The following is a 20,152-nucleotide window of genomic DNA, read 5'->3' as shown; positions in this document are numbered from 1 at the left end:
GGAGAGAAAGTTTACCGAGGAGGAAGCAGTATGACTGGGGAGCTCTTAGGAGGAGTGAAGTTCTGCAGCAGCAATATGCCATAGAAGTACGCAACAGATTTCAACCCCTTCAAGAAGAAAATGAAACCGCAACAGAGCGATATGGGAGGTTTATAGCAGCAAATGAGGGAGCTGCGGAGAAAACAATCCCAATTAAGAAACGGGAAAAGACAGCAAAATACTCCAGTGATCCAAGAGTGTCACAGGCTAGGGATGAGGTCAATAGAAGGTATGAAGTCTTTGTGGAGAACACACAAGAGAAGAACAGGCAAGAGCTTAAAAGAGCCAGAAGGAGACTTGAGGAAACATATACAAGGGTCGCAGAGGAAGATCTCTTACAAAAGATCCTGGAGATAGAAAGAACACACGAAAACAGCAAACATGGGCAGAGCTGGAAGCTGATAAATGAGATAACAAACAGGGAAGCGACAAAGAAAAGTCAGCTGGAAGGAAACTCACAGGAAGAACGTGTACAGAGCTGGTACAATCACTTTAAAAACCTCCTTGGTAATCCCCCAGAAATAACATGCGAGGAAGAGGAAATTCCAACTATCTTGGGAGATCTCGGTATAAAGGAAGGCCCTTTTGACATTGAAGAATATGAAATGGCAAGGAAATCACTGGTGGAAGGGAAAAGTAGTGGTGAGGATGGAATACCACCTGAGGTGTTGAAAAGATGCAAGGACCTCGACGAGATTATCCTTGATTTCTGTAACAAAGCACTGCTGGAAGGGGAAAAGCCAGAGCAATGGAGCACTCTAAATATTGTACCAATACCCAAAGCTGGGAACCTCAGGCTCACAGAGAACTACCGCGGCATTAGCTTGAGCTCTATTGTTGCCAAGACATACAACAGAATGATCCTCAACAGAATAAGACCAGTACTGGATAAACACCTGAGGCGGAACCAAAACGGATTCAGGGTGGGGAGGTCTACGGTAGGGCACATTCTTGCAATTCGTAGGCTTATCGAAGGCATCAAGTCATATAATTTAACTGCAATAATTACATTTATAGACTTCAAGAAAGCCTTCGATACTATTCACAGAGGCAAGATGCTGAAGATTCTCAGGGCATATGGTATACCTGATCAGCTAGTGGAAGCCATAGCCAGCATGTACAAGGACACAAAGGCAAAAGTCATCTCCCCTGATGGTGAAACCGAGCTTTTTGAGTTGTATGCTGGGGTGCTGCAAGGGGATACACTCGCTCCATATCTGTTTGTGATTGTCCTTGACTACGCACTAAGGACGGCTGTGGAGGGTAGGGAGGAAGAACTTGGTCTGCAAGTAGAGAGGAGGAGAAGCAGAAGGATTGGCCCAAAGGTAGTCACTGACATGGATTTCGCTGATGACATAGCGCTGCTATCAGAGGCAATCCAGCAAGCACAGGAACTGCTTGGGTGTGTGGAGAGTTCTGTGGGCAAGGTTGGACTCCGCATGAATGCTGGGAAAACTAAGTACATGACTTTCAACATACCGACCCCATACTGCCTCAAAACAGGTGATGGGTGTACCCTAGAGGAGGTAAAGGATTTTAAATACCTGGGGTCCAGAATGGAGAGTTCAGCAAAGGACATAACAGCAAGAAAATCAGCAGCCTGGCTTGCCTGCAACAAGTTAAAGAAGATCTGGAGATCAAACCTCTCACGTGAACTGAAAGTGAGGCTCTTCCTCTCGACTGTCGAATCGGTACTCCTGTATGGGTGCGAGTCGTGGACACTCACCACAAAGCTGGAAAAGCAGTTGGACGGATGTTATACGAGGTTGCTGAGAACTGCTCTCAACGTCCACTGGTCTCAGCATATCACTAAACAGGACTTGTATGCTGGCATACCAAAGCTGTCCGACAAGATTCGAACTAGGAGATTAAAGTTTGCGGGACACTGCCTTAGGAGCAAGGAAATAGTTGCTGACCTGGTACTCTGGACGCCCAGGCATGGTAAGAGGAGGCCAGGTAGGCCGACAGCAACATACTTAGACATGCTCAGGAAAGACACTGGCCTTGGAGTTGACAACCTACATCAAGCTATGACTGACAGAGACATATGGAATGCTATCATCGCTCGAGACCAGAAGGACTCGTCTTAAGCAAGTAAGTAAGCAATGTCAAGACAACATGAGTGAGAAGGAGAAAGGGAAGGAGACCATCCTGCCCGTAATGTAAGGGTGCAAGTCCTGAACTTCCACAACATCTTGAAATACAAAACACTTGAAGACAAGCCAACCTCTCATATGGCTATGCTGATTTGAATATATGTATGACCCCAAAACTGTTGCGAGCATGCGAATAAAAGAGAAAAAGATTTTGCCAAAAAAAGTTGCGCGAATTGCCTTTATTATGAAATATGGAGTTAGCTTTGGCATTTCATGACAACTTGTCTGTGCCGATACGGAGAGAAACTATGACTCATATTGGGAAACAGCCCATGCAATTGATGTGTTGAAAACAGTGCCTTCATTTTCTATTAGATTTACATCAAATCGTATTGATTCTCGCCAAATCTGACTGCTCAATCTGATTTCTGAACACCTGCCCCTGTGGTTGCAAATAAAGAGAAGGAAAATGAAAAGACAAATGACTAACTAGAAGACCAATTTTTGAGCAATTTTCAAATTTTCAAACAAACCGTTATCCTTACTCCCATCTATCTGCCAAATAACATAATGATCCGCCGACAGCTTCTCGACTTGTGCCGTCCACAAACACATACGCATCCAAACAATCGGCAAGGAAAACATGGTCTCCTTGGCGAAGGTAATAAACGTACCTTCGGTGACGATAGCTGTGCTGTACACCACGATTCTTATCACCATGGCGAAGACTGCTTTTCAAGTAGTTACTTGATGATGAAGATCAGAATGCCTATGATGGTGTCAAATATGGAAACAAAAGTTGTGCTACAATTGGGGTATCATATATTGGCACAATTTCTGTATTTATAGTATAAAAGATAACCCAGTTAGAAATAGTGATCATGTAGACTCCGCTGTTACTCTTCAAGAAATCTTATTTTGTGCACATGTAGTAAAAGAGCGAGAGTGCTCCCCAAGTAGAGACTCCGCGCCCCGTCTGTTTTTGACGTGTTTTTGACGGGTGGGTTTCCTATTTTTGTACCGTTTTCGTTATGTCCAAACATGAAGAAAACGGTACAGAAATAGAAAACCCGCCCGTCACAGTGACGCAAGCTTGACACAAGTGCGGTGGGAGCGCACCTTAAGGCAACAAGATATACAAAAATCAGACATGATTCATGTATTAATTTAGTTCATGTGCCTAAATTGATACCCAGATGGTACTAACATAAGCGTCATTCTTCGAGCAAGATTGATCAGAAAGAAAATGAACAAGGGTAGTTTTGCTTGTTCTTGAATTACCTCCCTTACTTAGTGTCTAACTGAAATTTTGAGGGAAGAAGGGAATTATCAAGTCTACGTTTTGATTTTCAGTGACATTTGAATTAGTTATAAGGTAAAAATCCCACGATCACTGGAATGAATATCGAACATTAAATTTCTTTGTGCCTTCAATCCTTGGTTTATGAAGGAAATAGCGTAGTTGTTAGGATAGAAGTTCTCCATCAGATACCTCTTACATATATGCCAAAACACGGCCGATAATAGTTGAAATGTTATTATTTTTATTCATACCCATGGGGCTAATTGCAAGAGAAGAAAGACTGAATACATGAAATAATAATATGCTTGTTAGGGTCGACATTCCGATCAGGCAGTCGTCTTAATGCCTGTGTCTATGGGAAAATTTCAACAGTGACCGAGAAAAAGCCCCCGGGCACCTTTGCCCCTGGTTGCCTTCGGCAGTTGGTTTCCGTACCAGGTTTGATCAAAATAATTGGCTTGACTGAACGTACTATAGAGCAACTGTCAGTGCGTTTTGCTTGTATTGAATGGTCTCTCTGTCTAACGTAGCCTTGTGTACACAATTTGAACTAATACGGTGGAACACACAAGAAAAGAGGACAGCATTATTTGAAGAAATATCCAACATATATCACATTTCTTTTAGTTACCTTCAATTTGAATGCGCCAAAAATGATACATTGACTTCCATGTTCAATTCAGGTTTTAGGTGTTGTGTAGCTCTGAACCTGCCTGAATTGCGGACAGATAACCTTTAGAAAAACACTACACTCATTCCAATCAGCTATATTGTCTGCCGCTGAGAAAGACTAGCCACCACCAGGCGTTCCTACCGGGGGCACGGGGATCTTAGAATTCGGCAAAAGAAATCGGGAAATTGGCCCAGGGAGTCAGTCCACGCTAGGTTCCTGTTCCCCCTCGCGGCCGACCAACTCCTCTGGTAGCAAGACTCCCCTGGCAAATTATTCTCCCTGTATTTACCTATGATATTCAGCGTAGTCAGTCTGGTAGAGACTAGCAAAAGATCATGACAATGACGGTGGATGGACAATACTAACGGGACGCCCACGTCAAAGATGGATTCACAATATATGCTTTTCAACCTACACAGTCTTCACCCATAGAATCTACGTTAAAGTACATCTAACCCTCACGAGGCAGGGAACAACAGACGATAAACCGAATAGTTAGAATGTAGGAGTCCTTTCTAATAGTTTATGAAGGAAAGGAAAAATAGTCGGTAGAATAGTAGCTATCCACGAGTGTAAACCAACTACCACTTAGATATAGACTCGACGCCAAACCACGGATATTGCTGTGTACCGTGTCCCACACAAACTTGATTCTCATGTATCATGAGGAGAGCTAACACCCACCTGCCTGTAACGTACGTTTGTAAGTACCGGGCGTATAGAACACATACGCGTGGAGAAGCAGAGTTGACTCAGTCCGTGCTAGCCGCCCAACATGATGATGATCATGATATAGAAGAATCCAAAGCTGAACCTCATTAAAATATCAATTTTTTAAGATTTCTTTCGCATCAATTTTGTGACAGGTGAACGCTTTATCACGTTTCGTGACACGAAGGAGTATCATAAAATTCAGCATTATACAAACATTAAAAAACAATCTGGCGGTTACAATACATGAAATGATAATTCATAGTGTTGAAATCCTTTGAATTATTATACCTAAAGAGGAACGCTTTTAATCTGTACTAAGTTCACATATAGCAGATCACGCCGAATTTGATTTCTCAATCTTTGATTTTTTTAAAAATCTGGTCTCTTACTATATAAAAAATTGTCGCTACTTTAGAATGTCAAACGAGTAAAAATCAACCGTCGTTACCAGCAGGTTTTCCCGAAGATTCAGATGAACAACCATGCACTTTAACGTGCTACCATGTAAAATCTGATAGTAAGATCTATATAGCTACCTTGCAGAAGCTTTGCTGACACCAGTGCATCTTGTTCCGCTTCGGTGGACGGAGTTTGCCGGGAGCTGCCGAGAAATGCCACTTAATCTCAGCAACAGGTACCGGCGTCTGGTTTCTCTTATATATAATTACCTAAAGCCTATAACTCTTCGAGTTCTGTGATACAGTGAGCATGAGCGTGGGTGAAATGAACCTCTTGCCATACATGCTTTCACATAATGCCAGGGATTTTTCCAACATCTGTTGACGTCACTGTTTGACGTCAAAGAAATAAATGTTCATTGTAATATTTTCTACATCGGTTGACAAACACATGCTTGCAAATTTTTAGATGTCCAATATGTAAATTCTGAACCGTTCATCTACCGAATTCTTAGAATTTAAACTTAACCACAACCCTTCCAATACCTACGTGGCCACGTTAATAATACGTATATGCAGTGCCGCTTGGAAAATCATATTTTGATAAAAAATTAATACTAAGATTTTATCATTGAATCAATCTTCGATATGCCACTTACATCGACTGCAATTTGTGCGTATAACCATTTTACCGACTCAAATAAACAGCCTCTCAACTCAGCCTCTCCAATGGATGCCATTGGGCATGTAAGTCTTGTTTTCTTGTATAAATCAGTCGACCAATCGTACGACCACAGGAGTTTTACGATGACCGATTCTGACCCGTTACGTCATGTCTGTTTGACGCATGTAGCAGCCTTGGTTTGGAAGTAAGAAAGATTTCTATACAGAAAGAATTTCGTCCAGTTACGTCAATAAAGTATTCAATATACAGGTTGATTAAACCGATGTGTGGATCTGGCAGCAGCCTACGTCGACAGTACGTAGCTGTCAAAATCTTTTTTTAAGACATAGACAAAAACAATGTGGCACTGCACTCATGTTATTAACTTATTTTGATAGTGTCACATACAAAGAGCAATAAAACAACAAAGCTTACAATCAGCAAAAAACCTCAGGAATCATTTCAAACGACATACGCACACGTGTCAAAATGATGTTTCGTACTAATCACTACGAATTGGTGAACAGAGATGGCGCAAACCAGCTGACGCGTGGGCTGTGGTGTAGATTGTTCTTAACATGCGGTCCAGGATGTGTTGGAGAATAGAAAGTTCCAGTGCTCAATCAATTGTCGTTAAGCTGCTAAGTGTGCATGCAGCTATGTTAAATTCCTTTCCACACCTGTGCATAGGGCGGTGTCCATCTCCGATTCTACATCGATTGGACTACACAATTGTGTAGGCACTGCAGTTAGGGGCTAGTCCACTGGTAGCATTCAGTATATATATTTAAGGCAACGTCTGGGTGCAGAGAGTGAATGAAAAAGACTCGTTCAAACGAAGGGAAGTTGGAAAGAAGACGCATGGACATGGCACAATGGTAAACCTTGGAAAGAAATATCAAATTACAGAACGCCATGAAAGACAGGGGCTTGAAGGAGCTGAGAGCAAGCAGCCCGAAATGTATGATAACAAATATTCCTTTCTCTCTCTCTCTCTCTGTCTCTGTCTCTCTCTGTCTGTCTGTCTGTCTGTCTGTCTCTCTCTCTCTCTCTCTCTCTCTCTTATTCTCCTTCTTTTCCCCTGTCTTCCCTCCAGGCAGCCGTTTATCCGTCTTTTAGGGCCCAGTGGATAGAGTGTTCGCCTTGTATTCTGTAGGTCGTGACTTCGATCCCGGCCGAGTCAAACCAAAGACTTTAAAAATGGTACATGTTGCTTTCTCTGCTTAGCACTCAGCGTTTGGGAAAGAGTATGGAAACTGAACACACACCACTTCCAGTGGACTAGCCTACTGCTGTAGTGATTGTGCAAAGTTGTGTGGCCCAGGGCTACTGAAACTATGCGCTATCTGGTGCGGGAAGGACTTTGACTGACTAACGTAGATTCGAATACAGAACGTCATTCTCGATGTAAAATGGATGAGGTCATCCCACTCAAGCGATATGTACATGAAACAAACGGCAGTACGTCTTAAGTCTCTGTCGAAGTTCACAAGTGTACAGCAAATTTCTACTTTTTATACCACTTAAAGTAAATGGCAGGTGTTTAAGCTCAACATAAGACGACAAAGTCGTTATGTGTTAACAAATGTGCTTGTTGCTTTGTGCTGTCAATCAATACACAAGTAAATAACAGGTGTTCAGCTCAACATGCGATGACAAAATCGTTACGTTAAAACAAATATCCAGTACCACGTGCTTAAGCTTGTTGCTTTCTGCTGTCAATCTATACACCAACGCGCCCAAAAATGTATATTAACTTCAATTAAGGCTTCATTCAGTATCGAGTTATTGTGTGGCTCAGAATATGCAGATGGGAATTCGAATCTTTCAGAATTTACTGCGCTCTTTTCACTAAGCCAAAAACATGGAATGTACTGTCGTGATTGAGGTAGGAGCTCCCCATTTTACCTGCAACAGTCGAACAGCTTTGAGCGTACTAGTATCTGTTGATTGACAGCCCGAGTTTGAAATCGACAGGGTTCATTGCACTCACTCCAACCGGCTGTTTTGTCTGCCGCCGTGAAAGATTAACGTTAGCGCATAACATCCAGATGGACACATACCACATAAACAGGACTGCAAACAACTCATTCTTCTATTAAATATCCAGAGTTTGTCGTGTGTCTTATCAAAATTTTGTGCACTAATCTTACAGATAAGGTTTTGGATCACATAACATGTGCCCATTGATATCTTCTTGTCATTCTACTTGGATAGAATTCGCGGCGTGTGAGTCGGCCGCCGTACTGTGTGCGTTGAAGCACGGATACTAGTATCTATACTGTCTTAAGGCCGACATATTTCCAAACCAGGGTCCGGCCGGGCAGCTTCAAATTTCGGGAACGAAAAGTACGATATAAAAGACACCAAACTACACAAGACGTAAAAAGAAAAGACTTTTTTGTGTATGTTTTTTACGTATACATTTCTATTTTTCGTTTCCACAAACAACACGGCCAAGCCCCGGTATGCCTCGATCGGCTCCGGCGTTTGTTGCGTTTTTTCAGGAGTTTTCGGGCTTTCTATTTTGTACAGTTGTCTTCATGTCCGCCGGCCAAAATTAGCCGAACCTCTGCTTTGAGAGTACAATATTCCCGTTATAAGCAACCCATACACACATAATAACAATAATAATAGAAAATCATATATACATAGAGGATAGAGAGATGAAATCGCCGGGTATGTCAGCATGCAAGTCCATCACTTACAGTATTCAACACCGTGAAACAGACGCTTGGAGAGGGGCATTAGTGAAGATTCGAGTAACAAACACCATTCAAATTTTATTTCAAAATTTCTGTTGCATTTTTTTGCGTCACTTTATGTAATGTCAGCTAGATATGTCATATTAAAATGTTGATAATCCATTAACTTCCCGTTTCCCATTGAAAGTGTGATAATTTATGGTCGTGCGGTTGTGCCTGTTAGGTCCAAGGTCAAGGGCAGACTATGTACGTTGATTTTCTATTTTCGGAAAAGTTTGTCGACAAACAGCATTTAAGTACATCTGGTAAGAAGGCCCTGTCACATAAGTGTGGTACTGTGTATCATTTACAGTTAAAATCAATAAATTAAATTTTGTTTTCTATTCCTGGGCTCTTGCTTGTGTCTCTAGTTGGTTTATGTGTCAATACTAGTACTAGTATATGTAAGTTATTGAAGACGTTAACCAGACGCAATAATTACTAATTCACATGAAGCAATGCTGTTTCCTACCCATTGGTCACACGCTGACAGCCACATGGTGTTTAATAGTCACGTTTGTGACGAGTGATCTTTTGCCGTCGGCGATTTTATGGCCAGGTTGTGTATGAGTCTGTGTGCGTGTGCTGCAGAACAGGTACAACAGCCTCTAAAGGTTGAGCCAAGCAGAGAGGTGGACGCTTTCTTTCTTCTCACCAGAGCTTAAGTATATATCTGTTGTACTGCTTCTCAGTACGCTGTATTCATTGATTTAACATAGTTAGCACACGTACAACGTTCAGGCAGCTACTAAGACGTAAGTTTCTGTCATAAAGAAGTTTTTTATGAGAAGGTCGTGATATATCCAAGCCGAATGTCCTTTCAAGCACTTCATATGATAGATATGCTATCTTTACAGCAGACTATAGACAGTTTATTAATACAGAATAAGTGTATGCACATGGATATATGTAATGCTGATGTAGTCGCTTTCAAACGCAAGCCAGCCCCCCTCCACATGTTGGTATAAACGTTTTGTTGTCTGCTAGTCAGGTAGGCCAGCAACAAATGAGGTGACGGTAATTTTGGGTAATGTGCCACATTTGGTGCTGTAGTTGTCTGTATCGCGGGGTATATACGTAAATGTTTTCGTGTTTTTCGTATTAAGGCCCAAAGTATCACACGATTCGAGTATGTCTTGACATATGGCGGCCTTTCTTACACAGCAAATGCAAATACAGGATTACGTTTTCTTGATGCCTAACGATCTCAGCGACCTCTGACCTGAAAATGATACAATCGATCATGCAGAAGAACATATTTCATAATCGCATCAAGTCTTTCGGTGTTGGAAAATAGCAACGACAACAACAAAAAGAATGTAAGGTCTTATACCTCCTTGAAATATATATAAAACAGTTTTTGCAATTTAAAAAAATCCTGTACGATGTGTGTCCATTACATTATATGATTATATGCTCCACTCTTGGTCACATGCCATGTCCAGGGCCTCCCTGAAAAGCAGTGCTTGTCACTGATGGGAGCCTACTCTGGTTAAAGAAGACAGAAATGAATAAATAAATAAATATATACATGTCCCTGACTTTTGGTCATGTGACAGCCGTTCACTTTCTGTCAGCCTGCCAAAGAAATTTGGACGCAGGCTCAACCTTCGTATCCTGCCAGTCTCCGGTAACAACTCAGCCTGGGAACAAACTTGGACCCAGGCCATTGGAAAAAACATGAACACACACTATAACAAACAAACAAACAAACAAACGGCCTGTAAACAGTACTTCTTTTTTCACGGTGGCAAAAACTCGAGGCAAACAGGTATATAGATTTGTCAGGCAGGCAAAAGCAAAAGCTACTGTACAATTGAGTTTCTTTATATCTTTAGCCCACTTGCAATTTTCTTATCACGAAAAACTTGATTGACTCTTTAGACGATACAAGATGTCTGAGGCGTCAACTGTCTTCAAGAACTGCGATGTCGACGGAGACGGATACATCAGTACCGAGGAGCTGAAAACGGCCCTGACCGATCTGGCGATCATACCAACTGAGAATCTCATCCAGGTAATTATAAGGAATCTTATACCCTTAAATCTTATTGCGTTTTGATACAACATTCGAGAATACAAAAGTAATATAATGTTTTGATACAACATTCGACAATAGCAAAGTATATAGACGTTACGTATGTAGCCTTCTTCACCAGCCTCTCTGAGGGCATTGGCGTAAGTTTTTGTGTATGTGTGTGTTGTTGTGAGTGGAAGGGGGGGGGGGGTGACAGGCTACAAGCTTCCCGAACCTAACCGGTTGAAAATCGCGAATCGCCGTCAACCCCCTCCCCGCCAACAACTTACGATAATTCCCACAGAGAGGCCGGTGAAGGAGGTTATTACGTACCCACCATGGTTTCATCATCATCATCACAGTCCTTTTCCTAACGGACGTTCTGTTCACCGCCGATGGGCCCGTCTGTGTGCAGTGTGCAACAAGGCCACCCAGACTTCTGTATGGCTTTCCACCATAGTTTATACCGTAAAATAATTGAAATATGACAAAACAAAATCCTATAACGTTACAAAACTGAGATTCTATACATCTAAGAAACTTATCAAGTAATACCTTCGTCTAAACCTCTAGGGTATAATGGACCACTATGATGAAGATGCCAACGGGAAACTGGATTTTGAAGAGTTTGAAAAACTCGTCAAGGATCTCAAGAAATTCGGAGAGGCGGACCCCGAGGAGGTCCTTGATATGTTCAATACTATCGATCAGGTAAATAAATCTTCTTCCATGTTGTGTTAGTGCCCTTTTCTACGTATTTCTAATTTTAATACTGCTTGTTGTCTTCGTTCTTCTACACAGATCCTCGCCCGCAGCTTATTCAACATTTTGTTGGCGTGGCCTATAAACAGCTGTCATCCAATAAAAGAATCGCCTACTAAGTATTTTTTCTGTAGGTAAAGCCTATTCTCTGATTGGCTAACACCTGGTTAGAAGCCGCGCCCACAAAAGTGAAAACCTCAGGCTGGTTTAGTATAGTCTCTCTAATGTCATAGTTCTGAGGCGAGATTTTGCGTTTGAGAATAGTTTTCTTCAAAAAAGCAACCGCGTCGATGAAGTTTAGACATCTAGGTAATAAGATACGCCAAATAGCATTTACTCAAGCAACTGGATATGATTTTGGAAACAGGATCTCCTTTCTGTTACTGACGAAAAGTAGTGGATTCTACTTGAAACGTCTGACCGTTTCCAAAATCATATCCGGTTGCTTGAGTAATCTCTATAAATTGGCGCACAACACCTGCGTTTTAGGACAAGAGTGGGTACATCGACGAGGAAGAACTCCGCCAGGCGATGACAGAAAAGTTTGACACCGACGACCAGACTATCAAGGCCATGGTCAAGATGGCTGACAAGGACGGGGATGGGAAAATCAGCATCTCCGAGTTCATCGGTATCATAATGAGCCTCAGGTAGGATATACTACGTTCTGTAAACATATTATGTAATCATATCAATGTGGGTGTCTGTGTGGCGCAACGGCTAGATCGTTGGAATTAGAATCAGTAGGTCCTGAGTTCGGTACTCACCATGCCCCTGCCCCCATGACAGTGGAGTGACGCCCACCGAGCCTCACGGCTAATCTGTCTAAAGGTGCCAAAAACTTAACACCTACGGATTTGGTGCTGCCAGTGCGTCAACATCTGCACACTTGCCAATAAGACCCGTAATGTTTTTTTTAATTTCTTTAAAAATTCATCATATCAATAACATTCTCTTATATGCAGAGATGAATCCGAGTCACAGAAACTCCTCTGTATTCGAACCGAGCTTGAGCGGAGCTCTAGAACAGGACATGGCCTATCATCTAACGTTAATTTTGTCCTTCCTGAAATTACTATAGTTCCTTAAAATGGTTTTAAGTTTGCACAATAAATTCAATCCATTCATTTTAACAGCCTAATCCATTAGGCTATTTAGCACCTCATTGAGAAGAAATATGAGTAATTTGCATTTGCATCAGGAAGCAGCTAGTGTTACTGTTATGCGTAGTGTGGTCTGTCAAGGTTGTTTTACGTTTTTCACCTAATACAATAATACTGCAATGTTTACCCAAAGCAGTAAAAATGACATGGAAAGACAATTGTAACTGCAACAAGTTACATTTTGATGAATAAAGGTTCAAGAATCACTTTTACCTCTTAGCATATAAAGTACTTCTCATACTTCCTTACACAATAAGTGGTCGAAAGCGAACAGAATCAAGGGGTTTAAAATCATCTTTATTTTGTACAAGATGGATTACATACATATACATACTTAACGTTACTATCAATTTTTCTTCTAACAGTGACTGTTTATTAAAGGTAGAGAACGTACCTCCAAATTTTCGATGTCTACAAGAACTTGGACACGTTAAAAACCTATTACAGCCCTTTATCTCATGATTCGATATCTCCAGTCTGGCGCAAGGTATTAAAAAGAATACAATGTATTCGTCGCTAAGTGCTTCGGACAGATTAGGCGTTTAAAACATTAACGTTACATTTTATAAAATTTAGACCGTGCTGAATCACAACTAATTTCTGTAGATAAACAGTCCTGAAGTACAGTCCCATGTAGGTGTGTTTCTGGCACAGTGAAGATGCACACTTTCCCAGTCTACTTTTAAGATGTCTCACTTCACAGTCTTTGTGGCTGACCGGAATTCTTGAGCGTTTATTTTGGTGATAGAAGGGAGACCTAAAACACCCTCATGGCTCACTTAATGAAGCACAATACAATCTACGTGTGGCTTCTTTGCCGTGCTGAGAACTGCTTTGAGACCCCCAGGACTAGACTAAAAATGGCAGCGGACTGTGTCAAAAAATCGCTTTGGATGGAATGTAGTGAAAGGAAAGTTTCAATGTGAGTCAATCGATGTTTGGAATGATCCTTTCAAAACTGTTATACTCTCCAATCGTGTCTATATGTACCAAGCTTCATTTTGAATAATTTTTATTAGATTTACACCTATGTCCACAATGTACGTAACCATAAATATTTTTAATGTATTTTCAGCTAAACCAGAGGTATCCAAGTTAACCCTCAGCCTACTAATACAGCCGTGGCACTATAATTGTATTGGTTATGGTTATGGAGTTAGGCAGCGGAGAGAAGGTTAAAGGTCTAAGTCTCCGATTTCATCCAGGACTGCGTCAGCTTCAAAGAATAACCGCCAGGTGGCGCTATTTCACCAATGACTATCAACTACAATGTACTAGTAATATACTATTAGCCATTCTACTGAATGTACCAATCTATACCAATCTGAATGTACCATCAATATTTTCCATAATAATGGCTGGACTTTTTGAATCAATGTCACTATATTTGTATCTATATTTATATTATCAAATGTTTTCTTCCACATCGTCTTTATTTTCACAATACTTAAATAGTCTGCCCTAATTTTGTACCGAAGAATTGTGATCCAATTTGAAAGACATGTATCAAACAATGATTCTCTCATATGAGAGCTATTCACAAATTCACGGCCACGCCCTGTGATTCTTTCGCTTGTATAGATGGCTAAGCCGAATAGTCCAGTATCGGTAAACACTAAATTTTATTTATCGATGACCAGTGGCGATCTATGTAAGGAAAGTTACCGCTGCCCGATGTATTCCAACGGGTATGGGCAAAACAGCATCAGAATAAAAGAGTTCTTCTGTCGAGTTGAGGGCTGTTTTACCTTTATTTCTTTAAGAAGGCTAATTTATCATACGCTTTTAGAACACATTCATAACATATGAAAGTTAACTTTACCACCGCTTACTTCCATCAAAACCTAGAAATGCAAATGAAACATAAGATACACCTGACATGCAGAACCGCTAATTGCCATGCTATCATTGGTTGAAAACTTGAAATTCTACTTGTGATGGACTGTCAGGTTCGGTCTATAGGGTATTCAAATGTGTCGTCACTGTTATTATACTATATGTTGAAAGAGCCATGACATTAAAACGTCGCCCAAAGTCTGCTAGGAGGCTGATTGTCCCGGTAGAACCCCGCCCCAGAGCACTTTTGTATCGCCCCTTTTAAGCGTCAAATAATGGACTTTCCCTTCCAGTTAAAGGCTGGATTATTGAGCTGTCTCACACACGAACACACGCGCACACACATACACAAACTTACACACACACACACACACACACACACACACAGTGCTGACACATGTGCACCATGGTCTAAAATGCACAAAGTTTGCTCAACATGTCTCTCCAAGTAGGTCCTAGATCGAAAATCAGCATATTACTAACGTTGCAGCCGTAAAATGCATCCGTATTATTGAATACCAAGGAGGTTGAAAGAGGGATGTTGTTGAATACATTTTGCTTCCTTTAGCCCGTGTTTTGGACCATGTGTATTGACCCGTGTGGAAGTTAAACGTCACGGGGCACTCCCGCATTGCACGCGCTTAAGGTATTATAACGTTCTGCTTTCCATAATGCTGTGTTTTACCCGCAAATTGTTGTCATGCGTTCTCCACTTTCAATAACAAGTTTTTGCTAAAAAAAAGAAGATCAGAAATTATTTCTTCGAAAAAATTGACACAGCATCACCACCTCCCCCCTTCTCCCCCACTCCCTCTTTCACCTGGGCGCGGCGAGGTCATGAATATTCATGAGGCAGGTTTGCCGCAATGCGGTATTTGTTTCTCACCTAGCCGCATTGCAGCACACGCTGGCATCTATCATTAAGTCCATTCAGATCTATGGCTTCTACTTCCCCCCAGGGAGAATGCCAGCCGATCACCCTTTGTTTGAGTCTCTGCCAGGCACAGGCAGCCGTCATACGCCAGGTAAAACCACAGGTGAAGAAGAAAAAAAATGGCTGAGCCTAAGGCCCGGCTTTCCCGGCCGCCGATCTACTTGCTGTTGAGGAACGTTTTGACCGCATGAGCCTTCAGATCGCTGTTTATACTGACATCTGCCGCCGGCATTGTGAAGGTTTGCCGGCCGACGAGAGGGTGTGTGGGTGGGTGACAGACAGGTTGTCTAATCTTCGCCCCAGTTCTTTTGACACAGATAGTCCGCGAAGCGTGGTTCGAAACGCATCAAGCACGTGTGTGGGAGTGCAAAAAGAGAGAGATTATTCCCTTCCCTTGAAATGATTTCATACACACACACCAAATATATATATATACATGCATATAATTTTCATTAAGAGATCAAATTCAGAATAATTCCAACATCCGCTGAGTCATATTCCACTAGATCCGCCCCGCCGCTTCAACCGTTTTACATAGAATTAAACCCTCACACAATAGCAAGGCGATGCAAATCTCTTCTGTGTCGCATTTTATCTTTTATTGCGGGAAATGGGTGGCGATTTTGCAGCGCTCGCAGCGATAAACGTTCTATCGCGATTTACTGCTGAGTCGAGATAACCCTTAATCTGCCATCGATCAATACTGCAGCTAGGCGGGCTGAACAGTTTACTCCGCAGAGCCGTCCAAATGAAAGTCGGAATTAATAACACGGGCAAAAAAGGCGCCCGGCTTCCAAAAGGATTACCACTTTAACCATTAGGGCCAGAGCTATGTACAGCTTGATATGCACATGTAGTAACGTTAAGCCTCGCGTTTCGTCATATTATATGTTGTAAGTACTATCGAAGGTAGTGAGGTGTGATATCTGGAACCTTTAGGGAGAGAAAATTCACGATGTAAGTGAATAGGCGTTGATGGCTGGTATCAGAGTGTAGCGGCGGGTAATAAAGAAAGAGAATACTGCTGCGTCGGCAAGATTGAAACGTTATTGCCTGCCTCATCAGATAGCGTCATGAAGTTGTGGGAATTTTTTTTCCACTGGGGGGAATTGGGATTGACGGAGTGTGAGGCTTAATATAAATCGCAGGAAAACCCCGCATTGCAGCCATGATTATGTTAATATACGGTCGGCTAGGGCTCCCTGTGGAACGTACGGGGCAATTTTCAGGGGGGAACCCTGGAGGTGATGATTTGACCAACGCCGATTCATTGGATGTATGTGGTATCGACAATTTGTGTCGTCTGCTGCAGCGCACCACGTGACCGGCATGATTGACCCGTGGAGGTACCAGCCTGCTCACCTGTCAGTTGTAGCAACCGCGCGCCAAAAACCGGGCAACCGACGTACCCCCGCCTCGCGCAACAATATTCCTCGCACGTGCCGACTTCACAGCTTCTAAAAAACGCCTGCACGAGACTATCTACAACTACCCGTCGTCTTAGAAACAAGCTAGGTAAGTGCTTCTTTTTTTTTAGTTACTGGTGTAAGTCATGTATATAACGCCCACTGTTCGCATTCCTATTCGTACTGCAATGGAACAGGTAGACGATTACCTTGGGGCGGGGATACCTGGCGATTGGTCAAAGTGGGGATTGCTGTAACAGGGTCAAAAGAAAATATATCGTCCCACAGCTTTCCACATAGTCAGCTCGCAGCTCAAACCATCGATTTCCGATAAAGCTTGGCGTCTACCTCCCCAATAGACAACGTTTTCCACTTTCATGCAGATATTCTGGTGCTTTAGTAATACCGCGGTATTCCGGTGGCATTCAGTTTTCTAGCCGTATTTAATTTACCTCGATCTGAAAGTGATAAAGAATTTCAGATCATCACACACTCATTGTGCAGTTACGACAGAATGAGCAAAACATACACTACTGTTCTATGTCGATTGCTCTTTTTTACTTGGTCTTATTATGTAATGGATCGTGAGGGAATAGATTCAAATTTCCAGGATAGGTGCATCAATAATTTAAAGGGGGCACGCATGTTGAAAGGGTGGGGTCATGTTCCTTCGTGTCTTTTAGTACCTGCAATGCGGTACGAAAGTGTAGCGTCAAGCTTTTCTAGTATGCGGAACTTCTTTGACAAGGCTCAAGCCACCGTAAAAAGAGATAGGGGAATACGAGGAGGGGAGGGGGGCTTTGTAGGATCCGGTTGTACGAGTAGTCGGGGACAGGACACGCCTGAATTCAGAAAAACACTACACAAAAGGGGGAAAAGCTTTAGGAAAAGTTCCATGTCCCAAATGGTCGCTGACTAGCCCTTTACGCCACGATCGGCCTTGTCGCTAGCACAGGCACAGTACTAGATACTACACACACCAATCTAAATACAACAGTACGAAAGAGTTGTGTACCGTCTTCATACAACATATTCTACACACATTTCACACAGTACTACATTGTTGTCACACAAGACTGTCACAACAGTGGAGTGTAGTGTTCTCTTAGCTAATACGTCGACATATGTAGGGTACATGCAGGTAAACACTCGAGTGACAGTTTGTCTAAGACTTAAAAAGTTCGCCTTACATTGTTTACATCACGTGTGACTCAGCACCATTCTACTAAAATGTAAGCTATGATAAGCAATCGATAGTATAAACAGTTTAGCAAATTCTTACAGAATGCCTAACATGTTTTAAATGGATTGGAACAGAGATTATAACAGGAATCTGGAAAAAAATAAACGCCAGGGATATCAAATATCTGGATTCTGTACGTAACATTTCCTACGTTTAAAATGCTATGATTAGGTAGTAGAGTGACATACTATACCTGATATATAAACATTCCTAACGGTTTAGAATACCTCGTAGTGAACAAAAAATTACAAGAAGTCACAATGTTTGTATATCTCTGGCGTTTACCTTAATTTGTGCTCAAGTCAGTAGTAAGAGTATGTAGAATTGACACATAGTTATGAACATAATTATTGACAACAATTAAGACCCGCATATGATTGAAGTGAACAGATATTCAGAATAACAATAGAACAGGAGCAAATTAAGCTTTGGAAGATCATTCTTTTATTTATGAGGTCATTATTTCTAGTGGTATTGGTTTATGGGATGTGTTACCATTATTATGCATAGCAACAGCAAATGATGGTCATTGAACACAAAAGCTCCCCTTACATCGCATCTGGTAAATTTTCTATAATAAATACAGCTGCAGAAAATAGGCACAGCTCCAGTCACAGCGGGAGAGGGGGCGTGGAGTCATCGATCCCCACTCAAACATTATAAGCACACAACGGGAAAAAATGGGTCAACCGGGAGATATGCAAGATGCAATATTTATTAGCTGGTGTTATTAGCTTTGCGAGGCCCTAGATGGCAATACCGATTTCAATGCAGGGCGTGTGCCTTACCCTATTCTTCTCAGGGCGTGTCGTGAAAATTACTATGTCCTTGAGGACAACCATAGTATTACACAACAGAAAGCAATTCAGTAGCATTACCAACATTAATGATCATTTCAAGCAGCTGCTTGAAAGGACATATTTGTTTTTCTTAGCCCCCACACATATGGTTATTGGACGGTCCCTGTTATCACCAGCTTGCCTCTGCTTTAACGATCCGCCCCCTGCATCCCCCAATATACCAATACCTCTCGCAGCACCTCGCCTCACATACGCAATGCGGTAACAGGTTGCTGTCGCAGTGCTGTCTACTTTAATCCCCATTGGTTGATTGAAAACTGATTAATAAAGCCGAGTAGATGCCATTGTCTTGACTTCACCGGCAAATCGGGCCCACGACGAGGCAAGTTCCCACTTTTCCTTCCAAAAGCAGACCAACACTTGAAGGTATGAAACATCCCGTATACGCTTTTAGTCGTAAAACCACGATTTTCTTTGAACTTGTTTGCATCTGGTCTATCACAATATTGAGAGCTCAATATTGAATATTCGCGTAATTTTCTATGCTAACAATCATCACATTTTGTAAAAGGTAACTGTAGCTTCTGCCGAAGGAGCATCGTTACTGTACGATTTGTTTACTTCAGAGGATGGTTTTTGATGAGCCGTTTTACTCCCGAGACAGATCGGTGTAAATTAGTGATATGTCCCCAGATGAATAGGAGGCAGATGATTTTTCTGCATGCGTCAATGAACAGGTAGATTAATCATGCTCTATGTCTTTCCTGGTGCGTTCCTCTTCTGTACCTAATAACATAAAAACATCAGCGGTGTTGTAAAAGCTGTCGGGACGGGCTGTTATAGTTTTATGTGGCCCGTAAATGTTTATTTTTTTACCACAATATAGCGACGATGAAACCAGAGATTCGTATGATATCGCAATGGCCACAGTATTATGAGATGTAAATTGTAATTGCATAAACTACGTCTACCCGACCCCAAGTCTTACAAAGGAGCTACTTGGTAGATTGTATGCATTGAGCTCATAGACAAAGTTCTTTGAGATGAGGACATTTAGAGATAGTTTCGATCAACTGTGTTCACAAACATTCTTTATGTTGATATTGTGCTCATGAATGATGCTGTAGCGAAGGAATGTACCGTTCGATGCGCCGGGGGATATTATGGGATGGCATGAGAGACACAACGCTGACAGAATCGTCTGAAAACAGCTTTGTTCAGCAGAATTTCTGTTTGACTGAGTTGCCCGGTAACTGGGATCTAACGCCGTGCAACTGTAATCTGACTCTAAGTCTGAACAAGTGTGATGATAATCCTTCTCATTTCCCGCCGCTGTTAACAAGTCGGCTAACATTTCGTC

General features: G+C 41.9%; 1 protein-coding gene and 1 pseudogene across 1 annotated transcript; both read left to right on the top strand.

The window, feature by feature from the left end:
- The first annotated feature begins 9,306 nt into the window (after positions 1-9,306).
- Positions 9,307-14,304, top strand: LOC118428283 (calmodulin-1-like). The gene is made up of 5 exons (XM_035838302.1): positions 9,307-9,386; positions 10,516-10,648; positions 11,222-11,359; positions 11,900-12,060; positions 13,649-14,304. The coding sequence occupies exons 2-5, from the start codon at positions 10,526-10,528 to the stop codon at positions 13,650-13,652; spliced, it is 426 nt and encodes a 141-aa protein (XP_035694195.1). The 5' UTR covers positions 9,307-9,386; positions 10,516-10,525; the 3' UTR covers positions 13,653-14,304.
- Positions 14,305-16,632: 2,328 nt separating this feature from the next.
- LOC118427677 overlaps positions 16,633-20,152 on the top strand; it is a 35,058-nt pseudogene continuing 31,538 nt past the window's right edge.

Source organism: Branchiostoma floridae, chromosome 12 (assembly GCF_000003815.2).
Source record: "Branchiostoma floridae strain S238N-H82 chromosome 12, Bfl_VNyyK, whole genome shotgun sequence".
In the NCBI taxonomy this organism is placed as follows: domain Eukaryota; kingdom Metazoa; phylum Chordata; class Leptocardii; order Amphioxiformes; family Branchiostomatidae; genus Branchiostoma; species Branchiostoma floridae.
The sequence above is the reverse complement of the archived record's forward strand: the minus strand, read 5'-3'. Positions and strand labels throughout refer to the sequence as shown.

Coding starts and splice junctions, on each gene's coding strand:
- LOC118428283 (XM_035838302.1), top strand. CDS start 10,526: ATGTCTGAGGCGTCAACTGTCTTCAAGAACTGCGATGTCGACGGAGAC. Junction 10,649..11,221: donor CAACTGAGAATCTCATCCAG/GTAATTATAAGG, acceptor CTAAACCTCTAG/GGTATAATGGACCACTATGA. Junction 11,360..11,899: donor TGTTCAATACTATCGATCAG/GTAAATAAATCT, acceptor CCTGCGTTTTAG/GACAAGAGTGGGTACATCGA.